This window comes from Melanostigma gelatinosum (genome assembly GCF_949748355.1).
Source record: "Melanostigma gelatinosum genome assembly, chromosome: 8".
In the NCBI taxonomy this organism is placed as follows: domain Eukaryota; kingdom Metazoa; phylum Chordata; class Actinopteri; order Perciformes; family Zoarcidae; genus Melanostigma; species Melanostigma gelatinosum.
The window spans coordinates 9,969,279-9,983,547 of record NC_136641.1 but is presented as its reverse complement, the minus strand read 5'-3'; the positions used below and the strand labels follow the sequence as shown (position 1 = coordinate 9,983,547).

Below are 14,269 nucleotides of genomic sequence, written 5' to 3'. Positions count from 1 at the left end.
ATTGTAGAATAATACGGAGGCCCAAATTATACTCATATATTCTGCATAATCACCTGTTGTTTTACTTCCAGATGAGCCAATGAGAGGCAGCCGGTCACGTGACATCACCAATCCAGGAGCCTGAGCAGAAATAAGTGTTTTACACGTTTACAGCTTACAGTCTTTCATCATGAGAACAGCTCATACACACTGCAAAACACATATGCATTCATTCTGGTTGACAGTGTCAGCATGACTCTAATGTAATGTAGGTAAGTAGCATTCAGCTTTGTTTGCCACAGAGCTGAGTTTCTGCAATAATCCAAATTCCACCGGAAAAATTCCAATTGGCTTTTTGCCGAGGAAACCAGTGCGATGCTAACTTCCAGGTTGGCCTGCGGAATACGTCATCCCTGCAGTACTCTATATGTCGACATCCAATAGATAGCTTCACGCAAACAAAACCAGTTTGCATGCTGACGAAAGCCTTTAGATATATTTGCATATAAGTACAGCCTCACAGAGCCACGAGCACGGCTGTAGACTCTTAGCCTTGTTTCTTTATTCGCTACTCTAAAATTGAAAACCTCAACCTAATTGCTTGTTCCTTGAACTATCCGCCAAATATTGCATCTATAACTGTTATAAGAGATACCCTGATAACATGTAGGACTGAAAACATAACCCCTTGGCAGAGGTAGCAAGTAATGTTGGGTGTGTGTAAAACTGTAAGGACACAGCTCTCTATGTGAATAATAGAGCATATTTAAGCATGTAATGCACTTAAGTCTCAGAAATCTTGATCAAAGTCAGTCAGTTTGTGTCAAATGCAACATGTTGCTCTTCTGTGAGTATGAGTGAGTTTGAAATGAGGAATAAGGAAAGGTAAGCGCTCTGTCCTTGCACCAAACATGCTGATAAAGAAAGATAAGGAAAATCTTCTTGACACTGAGTTCATAAGAAGCTAACATTTGCACGAGTCAAATGGCAGGAAATAAATAGTGAATGGCACATGGTCAGGAGTAGTGATGGAGAGCTGTGAGAGAGTGTGTGTCTATACCTCTTTGATGGTTGTAAACCGGCGGTCCTTCTGCACTTTGACAGACCAACACTTATTCCTCGTTCTCCTGGGTCAAGCAGAGCGTGCCTCACAGATACACACTCGCACGCACAAGGGTCGCCAAGGGACAGTTTCCCGCCCGGCCCTTCGTCGGCACGGACGCTGATGACTTCTTCTCAAGCTGGCTTTCATAACTCACTTCCTGTCTCTGCGCATGTTGTTTGAAGGCTGAAGGTGACTAATTAAAAACACATTCTCCCCTTAGAACATCAAATGCATCCCAGAGAACACATCCTGTTTCATGAAGAGCATCTCCCTGCGTCTCATCTTACACTCCCCCACTCATCAATCAGTCCTCTACTTCACTTTTCTGCCTCGTCTGTCTTCCCCCTGCTTTCTCTTCCGTGACCCAACTAACATTGCCAATAACGCTCAGTGCATCAGGTGCCCTCTCCATTTCTCCCCCCTCGCTGGCCTCACCTTTACCGTGTCAGCACTGGTGCTGTCACTCTCCCTCCACCTTTTTCCTCTCAGCCTTCCTTCCACCTGTAAGTGATCGTGGTGGTTACACACTTTGGCTCTTGCCCTTTCTCCCTGAATGAACATGAGCACTTTCATCCCCTATCCTCTCTTTTTTTATCTCCATATTTCTTCCTCCTTCACTGTTCATTTTCAGGATGACATTAGCATTTCCTTCGCTCTCTTCTTCTCCTTCTTTCTCTCCATTGTGAGTGGCAGGTGGTGAGATGGGTGCTGGACAACAGGCAACGTGAGACGAGACTCAAATATTAAAATATTCATGGCTACCTGCAGTCGGCCCCTTCATGGGCTCTGACCCCCACCTGGTCCTCCACACAGACACCGGCACACACACACAGATTGACAAAAGGGTTTGCAGGCCGGCATACACACATCTCATTTAGCAGACGTCTTCAGCAACACCAGCATTTCAGAACCACACACACACACACACACACAGATTTTTGTATTTAAATTCCAGGCAGGTGATTGTGAATCAACACACTCTGTCTGACATTTAACAAGGTAACACGGCGCTCGTCGACTCACACTTCATCTGACACGGCTACATTTGCATAGCAGGCAGACACACGCACACACAAAATATGTTTGCAAAAAAAAAAGTAACTGTGCACAGTCCCATGTCACCCTGCTAAATAAGCAGTATTAGCAATTCATATCACAACACATCTGTGCTTCAACGGTGCTAAATTAGCATATCAGAACACATGCACATTGCATGGAAACACCAAAATGTGCGTGCACATCACACACACAGTTGTCTACAGTTATGCTCTTTACAATTAATGCAGAGCGTGACTAGAAAAGCAGATACACTGTCACTGGCTGTTGTATTACACACCTAACACCAACTTTAAGCCTAACTATAATCTAAACTTAGTTATAACTCCAAACTGAATATTAAGTCTAAACTCTTTTTCAGATTTTGGAGACATTTGGTAAAGGCAGTGTTTTGGTTTGGCCTTGTTCTGACCTGAAATTGAGCCCCAAGGCTCTCCTCAAGTACGCAGCTTAATTTGCTGGCTGGTTGAGATGTGCAACATGCTGTAATAAAAATAACTCCAGTCATTTCAGCCATCTTGGTCGCGCTAGCCCCTGGAGGAGGCCACAGATGGCCTAAACACATCCGCGACGGTTTTAATATTCTCCTGAAATAGCGATGATGTTATACTTGATGAGCACCGAATGCTTTTGGAGCTTTGTTACAAGCAGAGATGTAGCCGGATTCCAGACACGCGTTTTCAGGCCGGAACTAATCAATGACTTTAGTTGTCAGAGAAGTTTAGACAAACTTTCATCAGTCACCGTTTTATTTCTCTTCCTGTGATATTCCTGCTGGAAATATTGTGTTTCAGGAATATCATTTATGTTTATTAAATCTTCATTAAGCTCATAAGCAATACATGCCTTCCATAATTAAAATTTATCCAGTAAATAATGAGAAAGCTTGAGAATAAATAGTCTTTATTTAAAATCCATTTGATATCAATTCATGTACCTGCAATCAAGGGATTTCACAGGTACTTTATAAACCATTGATTCAAATATGTCCTTTGAGAAAATCATTGTTTGGACACCATCTTTCTTATGATTCCACTTATGTTGACTTTTCTCATGAAGTCACTTTAACTCTGTGAGTCGCCGTCTCCTTTTCTCTCGCTGTGGTCAACATCTCTACATCCGTCTCTGTATCACGGACTTGTAGTAGCTGGAAGCCCTGACCGCAGACCAGCACCCATCCCGTCTTTCCTCTCTCTTCCTTGGTCTCACGGGACGCCTTGACACCCGTCCCAGTGTTTACCTCGCCCTCTGTCTCAGCCACGCTGTCAGCCTCTGTTTGTCTACATTCACCAGCTGTCTCACCTCCCTCCTCATTACTGGTTTGACAAACTGGGTCACCTGTCTCGCCCACGGCTTCAACAGGTTCTCCGTCTTTGGCCTCGTCGTGTGTTTTCTTGTCCTTATTGAACTGTGCCGCTGTCTGACACGTTGCTTTTAATCCCGTCTGACTCCCTCTCCAAATTGCAATCTCCTGCTCAGATTCAAACCTTGTTTTCTTATTTGTATCCCCCTCCTCCTCCCCTGTCATCTTCCCCTCCCACACTGCGAGTCCTGCAGCATCGGCAACATGGCAGCACAGCGCCCCAATGTGGCGGACGTCGGTACTGCCGACCCTCCACAGGCAAACCCTCTGATCTGAAGAGGTGGACACCACAAGGTCCGGGCTCAGGAGCTTCAGGGCGGTCAGAGGGGCAGCGTGAGCCAGCGGGATGTGGGACTGGGAGTAGAGGTGAAGATGAAGCTGGTTTGGGGATTGAAACTGGGTTTGTGTAGAAATCCGGGGCTCAGAAATCAGAGAAATCCCTTTCCTGCCTCCAATCTTTCCGTCCTCCGGGTACTGCACTTTAATCACGGACACTGTCAGCTGCCCATCATCCCCTCCGCTAGCAACAGTAACCAAGCAACCGCCCTCTTGATGGCCACGTTCCTCTGCCCAAACAGCCAATGAGTTGACGCCGCTCTGGTGGGCGTGAATATCGAGGCAGGGGATTGGTGGAGTTGGACCATGGCTCGAAGCATCAGTTAAATCCCACACTGCAATTTTGCCATCTGTTGCAGCACTGAACAGCAGCTTATACCTGAGACGGACACAAACATGTACATGAGAGACGGCTTTCTTCATATCATCCCACAACAAGAAGTCAAAGGTCATCAAAAAGTCAAAGTGAACCTAAATTCACTGAGCTCTTAATATTCTATTCCTCTATTAAATCTGTCAGTCACGACTCTTTTCTTAAATGACTTGATTTAAAATGTTACATATATAATAAAAAACAATCGAAGGTCTGGTTCTGATGGGTTCCTGCGATGCCAGACTACCAATGACTTGTTAAGAAGGTGCCAATTTTCAGGAAATTAAAAAAACATCAGCAAACATCGGCTCACTCACCTGTTGCCTTTTCTATCCTCCAGACTGCAGGCGGCAACACTGAGAACACAGCGCTGGTGGTAAAACGTCTCCCACAACAAATCAATTTGATGTTTGACTTCACTGACTGAGAACAACCTGGAAAAGAAAGTAATAGAGGCAAGAATAAAGGAAAAAGGAGAGAGAGAGAGAGAGAGAGAGAGAGAGGACAGCATTATCAGACAAATAGTGGATTTTAAAACCAAATGAAGTGACATAACGAGAGCTTTTAATGTTGCGCAAACACAAACACATTTTCTCTTACATTCAGTTACTACCACTCTACTGAGGAAAATACTTATTTGAGAGTAACAGTTTGTTTTTCTCCAGCTCCATAGAAACAATAATTATTATTCATTATTCTGTGATGAACACCAACCTGAGAGCTCCATCGCTGCCGGCCAGAGCCAGAAGACAACCGTCTGTCTTCTCATCCAGCGCCACGACAGACATGTACCTGAAAACACACGGACACAACTGGTAAGAACAGATCAGAAGTAGGTTTCAAGGACAACAGTATGTACAGTTGCTGATTGTTAATGTACGGACTTCAAAACTTCAGAATGTAAACTTTTCTTGATGAAGAAGGGAGTAAAGACAAAAGACAGGAAGGTGACAAAAAAAAGCACTTCAAAGTTTCTCTTGATGGCTGAAATTCCCTTCCCATGTGTGCAGAAAGCAACCATCAACTTGCCTCGTTTCTGGGTCCATTTTCACCGTCTTGTGCCGGTTCCGCCTCCTCTCCCACTGTTCGTCCAATCGGTGACTGGCCACCTGGATCACCTGGCAGGAGGGAACCTGTCTCTGCCTGTCCCAGCCGACCAGCAGCCGGTAACACTGCATCTGAGCTCGCCCGCCGGCCGACACGAGCAGGGCGGAGAGAGTCTGCTGCTCCCTCCCTGCCTCTGGACGCGTCACTGCCGTCACCGTCCGAACGCTAGAGATGTGGTCGGTAATGACTGAGAGAACTTTGATGCGGCCAGAGTCTGGACGTACCGCCAGGACGGTTAAGCTAGTGTCCTCTCCTCCTGTCGCCACTATCTCCCAAAGCTCTTCCTCTCTCTCCACCTCCTCTACGTCATCTCTTCCCTCAGTTTTCGTCCAATCTCCAGTACTGTTTGTTTGCATCTTATTCCTAATTCCCCTTATCGTCCCCAGCCTGCACACACACCCGATCCCCCTCCCGTGGACGCCCTCTCTCAAGCCCCATCCTCCAGTCCTTCCTACCTTCCCGGCCCAGCTCGAGGCCTCTCCAGGGGGTTGCGAAGCCATGACGGCCCCCTGCTTGATGAAGACCAGAGCTCCATATCCGGGCCAAACTCCTCCGTGGGACGGCCACAGACGCCAAGAGCGATGCCCCCCGCCACAGGGCACTGCTAACAGCCTCTCCTGCCTCACCGGGTCCCAAACCACAAAGTGGACAGCATGGAAGCCGATAATGGCGAACCTGGCTTCTCTTCCCATGTTCTCTGTCTTTTCTTCTCCTCCTCTCAAGCTCTCCTTCTCTTCTCTCCCCTCTGTAACCTCCAGCTTTCCTGTCACATTCTGTGAGTGGTTCTCACATTCCTCTCCGAGCTCTTCGTCGCCCTCCTCCTCCTCCTCCTCCTCTGCTGGATTGTCAGATTCAAGAATCAAAACCCTCTCCAGCCACTCCATACCTTTGCAGGCCCGCTGGACTCGGAGAACCTCCAGCTGAAGCCCCCCTTTGTTCTCTGCACCCTTTCCTGGTGCCACTAGATGCACTCTGAAGACCCTCACGCAGCCGTCCCTGCCACTGCTGTAGAGCAGTCCCTGGTATTCACACACTGAGGTTACACCCTGTTTTCCGTGCACCCCGAACAGGCAGCTCAACGGGTGCAGCACTAGGTCACCCACTTCTTTTCTTTCTCTCTCCTCACCCGTTTCTTTCCTGCCCGTCAGCCAGCCTTCCGCCATTCTTTTGTCATCTCCCATCTTTTGCTCCTGCGTTGCTCCCTCCTGAAACAGAAGCAGGGAGCCTCTCCTGTCCCCACACGCCCACAACAACCCCTGAGTCGTGGAGTGGAGGCGCACTGCGGCTGTCAGCCAGCGTTTGCCGCAGGGGGGGAGAAGGAAAGAAGGAAGGGGATTTACACTGAGAGCCAAGGAGGAGTTTTCATCCGATTCTACCTCTATAAACCAGCGATGGACCAGTCCCCCAGAGCCTGATGCCAGCAAATAAATGCGGTTGTTTGCCTCTTGCCAAATGAGACTGTGGATCTTCCCTGATCCACCTGTGAGAAGAAACCCACGCTGAGGATGAGAGATGAGGAAGACCTGTATGGATCCGCTGAGGTTTCCCACAGCACACAAATTTACTTTTGCTGTCGAGTCCTTCACACGGACAGTTATTGTTTCCATCACACAATAGGATTGAAACTCAGGAGTCCCTTGCCACAACATCTCCCACTGCCCGTCGCTGTACTGGTAAACTGTTCCCTGGTCAGTGCAGACAACAAACTTACTCTGACTCCAACTTGCATTTTTATCCTCTTCCCCCGCCATACAAACAGCTTTCGGCAAGCAGTGGCCGGGAAACTTCAGGTCAGTTAGCTTCTCAGTCGCTGCGTCCTCCATTTTTGTCTCCTCCCCTTCCTCACTCCCTTTCACCCTCCACAACCTCACCCCTCCATCTGCCCCCCCTGTTGCCACCCATCTCTCTTCATATCCTGCTCCCTCACTGACTGCGAGTGCACGAACCCCCCCAGCTCGGTGTCCCTTTAACGTCCGTATCACCTTGCCACCTCCAGCCCAGTCCCAGACTAAACAGGCGCCGTCTTCACCAGCGCTGAACACATTCCCCGCGGAGAGATGCACTGAGAAAACCCTCGCCTGGTGTCCGTATAGGACCCTTAAACAAGCCGGGGTCAAGTCTCCACATTTCCCCTCAGGGCCCCCTAAAGCACCAACACCCCAGACCCTTACACTGCGGTCATCGGAGGCTGAAGCCAGCCATCCTTTCTCCTGGAGGTAGGAGATGCTGAAGATGACCCCGCTGTGGCCCAGCAGGCGTCTCTCAACTGGAGCTTTGTGCTCGGAATCAACACTTTTGTCTCCACCTCCCCCGGGCTTCCAGAGAACCAGTTGGTTGAAAACAGTCCCTCCTACTACGATGGTATCCGCCCAGGATTCGTGTACCAGAAGGAGGGCAGAGTACAGCAGACATCCCTCCAGACAGGAGCACTGAAACAGGACATTTCCTGTAACGATGTCCAGGAGAAGAGCACTATTGTGACTTACAGCCACACAGAGCAGTGAGCGGTTGTCTCCAGAGAGCCAACGGACATCCAGGGCCCAGTCCTGTAGCTCCATGAGGGGGCCCAGAATCTCCAAGCGCAGATGCTCCCCAGCCTGGAGAACCACATGGAGCCTCACCAGCCTCACAGCCTTGCCTCCAAACACCGCTAGATCGTAGAACTTGGGCTCCGACGTGGAGCTCAGTTCTGGGGATTGACAAATCAGAAAAAACATCAGTAAAAAAATAACTAGAGGGCTTTCAGTGAGTGCAAACTCTTTACAAACACTGGACAGTTATTCAATCCTGCAGATCACCACCAAATTAAGACTTACCCGGTCATCTGATTTCACCCATATCATCTGTTTTTATATATCTCCCAGAACACAACAGAAGGAATTATCAAAGAGAAGAGTGAAAAAAAAACATCTGCGTGTGCTAACCATCTCTCTTCCTCCCATGTGCTCCTGTAGCAGATCTCTGTGCTGGGACAGCCTCTACACTTGTAGGCCGTATCCCATGGATTCTGTAGTGTTGGAGCACACTCACTGAGGCGCAGGCTTTAGGGCGAGGATGGAGACTGAACACCGTCAAGACTGGACCCTCACCTGTCAGGACAGGGTAAGAGAAGATTGTGTTATGTGTGTTGTGTGATCCTTCACAGTGTTCAGTCCTCTTTCAAAATAAGCAAACATATATATTATCAAATATATGACCACATTTAAACCTGTTCTCCCCATGCATTTTGAAGTAAAAGTAGGTAAAAAATGCATATTTATAATAATGCATCATCAATCTGTGATTTTTGTTTGTCATTTCAAATCCATATTTCTGCATAACTAGAAATATCACTTCTATATTGACTCCAGAAACGGCTTCTTACCCGTCAGTAGAAAAGCATCCTGAAGGAACTCCAGAGCTGTGACTGGAGCCACAAGGGCAGCTGTCTCCATACTTTTATGATGAATAACTTTTATTGGAGACACATTATCAATGATGTCCGAAACATATAAAGTGACAACGTATACTTGTTAAAGAAAAAAGTCTACATTGAGTCACCATGAGCCTTCCAGTTAGCAAAACAAGCTAACAGCAAGAGCCCTCCTTGTGTTATTTGGTGTGTACGAATCAAGAAATGCAGCTTTTGTCGCCCCCCCCTCTATGCCGCTACATAGTTCACTTACATAAAGCCTCAAACGCAAAATAAATGTGTCTCAAATCTGCATTAAAACATCTGTATTAGCGTCCACGGTCCTAGTACCCATGTGTTCCTGTGCTGTCGTCCGTGCCGCGTCTAAACCAATCAGGGTGCACTGCTGGCTTCCTGAGCGCTGATTGGTTAGAAAAAAGATTAGCCGTATTTGTATTGGAGAAAGCGACCCATGTGACCGACCACCGTCGAGTTGTGCCGCCTTTAAGTGTTTTTTGGAAAACTATGTTGTCAAAGGTATTTTTCAGCTTTAAAAAAAATTACTGACACTCTATTTATTCAAGCTTTATTTGTTCCTTTCTTTAACTTTCTTTGACACTTATAGACACAAATAAATACTTACGATTTTTATTTTTTTGCTTCACTAAACCAACAGACACAATTGTGCTGTTTCTGCACTTTCTTTGTGATACTTTCAGTCTTCTTAGAAAGTCATGGGAATATAATATGCAGTTATATGTAGTATAAATACAGATTTGGGCTGTCTTTGTGTCAATACATAGAGACGTTTCAATTAATATGCGCAATGATGCAAACATTCAATGACTATTCCGAGTAGCCCGTGAACGCACCAGGAGACGGCAGAAGAGGCTTCGCCCTCCAGCAGCCGGAAGGTAGCGGTGCAGCTAACTTCACTGCTAGCCATGCCTGGGAAATGTAAATTCCAGGACTCCTGGCTCTCAAAGGTGATTTACAAGGACTGGCTGGCGAAGGAACTCCAGGACATTCACTTCGCCCGATGCAGGGCGTGTTGTAAATCCATCAAACTTCAGACGATGGGCGAGGCTGCTCTCACCAGCCACGCAGGGGGAGCTGGCCACAAAGCGGCGGTCCGCAAGCTGAGGGAAGGTATCTGAGCTTCAATTAAGGAAACGGGGAAACTGTTTGCGATAGTTACCGGTCACTGCTTGTTCACGTGGTTTCATGGCGGGTTGTTGTTGTTGTTGTTGTTGTTGTTGGTGGTGTGTATTTGACAGTGTCCACGTCCTGTGTAGAACCATCTGTACCAGGTCATCAACCACAGTTTTTCCATCGGGTCATGGATTCTTTTTAAACTTGTATGAAGCAGAGAGACATAGATTCGTTTCAGGAGTTGTAATCCGTCATAATCTCGCATGGTTTTCATACATTTTAGGCTGGACCATTAAGAGCTTTACAAACACAAGAGTCAACACTGGTCTGCAGGGAGATGAGGAGCTGTTGTAGTTGAACATCTGCAGCCTGCTGAAGTGCTCTTGAGCAAGTACTCCATCGTGGAGAATAACAGGTTCATCAGCAGCACAGCACTGCTTTATACATGTAGTAATATAGTAGTTGTGATTGGGGCTGTTACACTTATAAGGAATTTGACCTGGAAACTGATTAAATATTCCAAGAATTCAATGTTTAAATGTTATCGCGTTAGAAAGTGGCATTACAGCACTCGCCCTGAAACTGACAGTACATTTGAGGCTGACTTTGTTGACTTTCTTTTTATTAAGTGAAGATTCAAATCCCAAAATAGATTAATGTCTGTCAATGTCCCATCATGCTTCATTACTTACTATCCATACTAAAAAAAACAACATGAGCAGTCACGATGCTGCAACGTAAAGTGCTTTGGATACCTTTACGTGTGAAGGTGATGTTTGTTGTACCTGCCTTCACCAGAGGGAGGCGCTCTCTGCCTACATTAACCTGCAGCTCCTCCCTGTCTGTCTGTCTTTCTGTCCTTTTCTCTTATTAGCAGACAACGTGATGCTGATTAATGCCGCTGGGCAGACGAACGGCAGCGTGAAGCGGGTAAATATTATAAAACATCTAGAAGCTAAATTCCTATGGAGATCCTGGGACAAAATCTTATCCAATGGGGGTCCGTGGACTTGTTTTTATTCAAGGGGTCCTGGACCTTAAAGAGTTTGGGAACCACCGACTAAAAGCACACTTTGTTCTCTCCGCCTCAGACCGAGGACAGCAAGGAGCAAGTGGCCCTCTGCCTCCAGCGGGACACCTTGGACAGAATAGCAGGCAGCGACTGGTCCAATCTGCCCCACAGCCCCACTGCGAACTCCACCTCCCACAATGCAGAGCTCCAGGATTTGACATTTCCTGCTGCCTACTCGACGGCCCCAGGTCCGTAAAGCTCTGCGAGCTGCCACACTATTAGTTGCCTGGAGACATTTGCTCAGTCAACTTTCTGTTGGAAAATGCTGGTGACCTTTGAATGAATATGTGTATGTGAGATATTCCAGTGTTAACCTGAGTTACTCTTAATTAAGGAACTGTCATATAAGCAGCACTGAATGATGGCCTTTAGCTGGAATGGTGTTATAGGTTACTATTGATGAGGAGGAAGGAGATATATATTTTTTTCTTTCTGGCATTTGATGAACTAAAGTTAGTCTCCGGTTCCTCCTGTGGAAACACCGCTTTAGGTTCTGTGCTCCTCAAAAGGTTCTTGGTCCCCTGAGGAAGTTCTCCGCGGTTTAAAACACCCCATGTGATACCAGCGGTGTATTGTTTGGAAACAGCTAACTGCATTTAGTAATAGGTATCGGACCGATGGCTCTCAGGAAAACAGGGTTCACCTCACTGACTTTTTTTATTTTTATTTCCGCAGGCACCTCCCAGGTCATCAGCCAGCGTCTGCACCCGACGGGCGGCGAGGCAGAGGGAGCGACCCGCCGCTCGCCTCTGCACCAGGACCACGAGTACCTGTCGCGACAGGAGCACCAGCAGAGGGCGGACGCTCTGGAGCAGCAGCAGCAGATGAAGATCCTGGAGTGGGAGAACAGGATGAAGGTGCTGGCGTGGGAGCAGGAGCTGGTGAGGGAGAAAAGGAGAGCGGCGCGGCAGAAGGAGAAGGCCTTCAGGATGAAGAAGTCCTACTACAAAGCCAAGCTAAAGAGGATGGGCGAGGACGTGCCGCCGTCGTCCTCCAGCAGCAGCGACGAAGAGGCGAAAACGTACGGACCGTCGGGATGAACTGCTCCCATTGTCGCATTTTTATCAGTTCCTGTATTCTCTTGTCGATACGCCATGCTATTTTTATACATCGTCTTGTATTTTAATGCAAAAGGAGGATTGTAAGTCGCTTTAAATCAGCTGTTCTCACACAAAAAGGTTTGGTTGTTGCTGAAAGCACAAGTGACATTACTTGGGTTACAGACTAGAAGAAGAGTTACATTATTTAAAATGGTCAAACTACCAAACGTTCCCTCTGCAACGCAACCGCCACCTTCTCTGTCCAAGTAAAGTTGAATTAAACCAAACGAGTTAAGGACAACACTTCATTTAAGATGTGGTACTAATAGACCTATAGAAGTACAATATACACGTTTTGTTGTATCTGTCATTCATCAGTCTCTTCAGTGTTCAAAATAAGATGGTCATTGGTTTTTAAGGTTGACTGTGTAAAGCCTTATTCTAGGGAGGACGTACTTCATCTTAAAGACTGTATTGAGATTACATCTAATCACTGCAGATGTAGAAATTAAATGAAATTCCTAAATGGACAATCTTTTTATCATGATTTTACCTGCATAGCTTATTTCTGCATGTTAACATGAGTATGTATATGCTTAAATGTTCGTCTTTGCTTTATAAGTAAATTTGTATTTGGCTCAAAGATGAGTCGACTACAGACAGGTGAGAAATCAAAGAGGGAAGAAAAAAGAATACATGAGTGGAGAAACATACGCTGCATTGCCAAGAGTACAGTTTGTGGACCACGTGCATTATTACGCTGCTATTACTATTACTCTGCTGATGTTGGGACTTGGCATCAGATCCCATTGAGCCACAAGAGCATTAACTGCTATGTGCGTATAGTAATGTGCTGCAGCAGTTTCTGAGCGTTAAAGGTTGCCGGTGGGCATCTTTTTTAAACTTTGGGCAGAGGCAGGCTAGCTGTTTCCCCCTGCCTCCAGTCGTTATGCTAAGCTAAGCTAATTGCCTCCTGGCTTAAACGCAGAAACGAGTGGTTTAGATATTGTCGTCTAACTGCATAAAAGTGAATAAACAAAATGCCTCCTCGTCACCCATCTGTATGTGTTAAAGCAAGCATTTATTTTGTGTTTTACAAATTGTTATAAGTTACAGTAATTCAACAGGAGGACTGATTTATTTTTCAGCCCCTGCAGGTCTAAATGAAAGTCAAATTCGGGGGCTGCTTATATTCAGTCTCAGCTGAGTGCTTCTGTTTTTTGCTGGGAATCAAAGTGTCAGCTGAACTTCTCCAGCTTGAAACTTTGAGAGTCAAAACAAGTCGGAGAGAGAAGAGCCTTCCAGAAAAACGTGTCCCTGTCAGGAAGTTTCCTCTCATGAATATGAAACAAAAACACACACACACACACACAGAATAAATATAAACACAGTCGAGTAGGAATAAGTTCTTTTTTTTAATGTCCAACATTTCTCTTGTTTCCATGCCCGACGGCGGGATGTAAGGCATCCCATAATGAACAAACACGCTAACAAAGACAATCTCCCATCCCTCCTCTTCCTCCGCCCGACTATATCTCACTCTGTTTCTTTCCTCCGTCACTTCGCCAATTGTTTGTCTTTTTTTTTTTTTGAGCACATCACAATTTAGTCTCAACTGAGTCTTTTTGTCTCCTCCTGTTGGTCCGGACCAGATGGACCTGAAGCTGGAGTTTCACTGACGTCTGACTGTGTTTAGATGTTGGTGATCTGATGTTGTGCCTGTGAAGCTTCAGCCTTGAATCTATAACGATGAACAGGGAAGAAAAGGGTTTGATTTGGGCCGTATCTGCACTATTTACACCCAGTATTGAACCTTTAGTTTAGATATGTTGACATTCTGTCTGGGGAGGGGAAAAAAAGCACCTAAATAGGATTGAAATTCACGTTTTGTCAAATTGTTCCAGATTTTAACCCTATGATTGAATAAAGAAACCAAATGAAAAGCATCCTGCGTCACATTTCCATCTTCACATTCTCGTCTCCTCTTGTCCTTCATCTGTGAATGTGTTGCAGTGAGAGACTCAGATCATAAGAAACAGACAAAAGGGAACATTCTGACCCAACAAAAGAAATCATACAAAATGGCAATATAAATAATCAATACAATGTCAATAAATGATCGATAAATAAAATAAATCTCATGTCTGTACAAGTTAAAGGTACTGTCAGGTGAAGATAACGAATGGATCTGTGAAGAGCAAATGGAGAAAAGAGTAAATGGAGTAGCTGAACGAAAAGAGTGAGGAGAAATAGTGGGCAGCGTTCCCCTGCAGGGGCATTTTTCTGTAATAATAG

The 14,269-nt window shown here is 46.1% G+C and overlaps 2 protein-coding genes across 2 annotated transcripts; one reads left to right on the top strand and one right to left on the bottom strand.

The window, feature by feature from the left end:
- Positions 1-3,119: 3,119 nt before the first annotated feature.
- wdr6 (WD repeat domain 6) lies at positions 3,120-9,068 on the bottom strand. Its single transcript, XM_079272827.1, has 6 exons — positions 8,684-9,068; positions 8,244-8,408; positions 5,242-8,008; positions 4,927-5,004; positions 4,530-4,646; positions 3,120-4,218 (listed from the first exon to the last, which is right to left on the bottom strand). The coding sequence occupies exons 1-6, from the start codon at positions 8,751-8,753 to the stop codon at positions 3,192-3,194; spliced, it is 4,224 nt and encodes a 1,407-aa protein (XP_079128953.1). The 5' UTR covers positions 8,754-9,068; the 3' UTR covers positions 3,120-3,191.
- Positions 9,069-9,604: 536 nt separating this feature from the next.
- On the top strand, positions 9,605-12,998 carry fsbp (fibrinogen silencer binding protein). Its single transcript, XM_079274111.1, has 4 exons — positions 9,605-9,859; positions 10,737-10,792; positions 10,954-11,122; positions 11,610-12,998. The coding sequence occupies exons 1-4, from the start codon at positions 9,655-9,657 to the stop codon at positions 11,972-11,974; spliced, it is 795 nt and encodes a 264-aa protein (XP_079130237.1). The 5' UTR covers positions 9,605-9,654; the 3' UTR covers positions 11,975-12,998.
- Positions 12,999-14,269: the final 1,271 nt, after the last annotated feature.

Coding starts and splice junctions, on each gene's coding strand:
- fsbp (XM_079274111.1), top strand. CDS start 9,655: ATGCCTGGGAAATGTAAATTCCAGGACTCCTGGCTCTCAAAGGTGATT. Junction 9,860..10,736: donor GGTCCGCAAGCTGAGGGAAG/GTATCTGAGCTT, acceptor TTCTCTTATTAG/CAGACAACGTGATGCTGATT. Junction 11,123..11,609: donor TGCCTACTCGACGGCCCCAG/GTCCGTAAAGCT, acceptor TTATTTCCGCAG/GCACCTCCCAGGTCATCAGC.
- wdr6 (XM_079272827.1), bottom strand. CDS start 8,753: ATGGAGACAGCTGCCCTTGTGGCTCCAGTCACAGCTCTGGAGTTCCTT. Junction 8,409..8,683: donor GGATGCTTTTCTACTGACGG/GTAAGAAGCCGT, acceptor CTGTCCTGACAG/GTGAGGGTCCAGTCTTGACG. Junction 4,647..4,926: donor GGCAGCGATGGAGCTCTCAG/GTTGGTGTTCAT, acceptor TTTCTTTTCCAG/GTTGTTCTCAGTCAGTGAAG.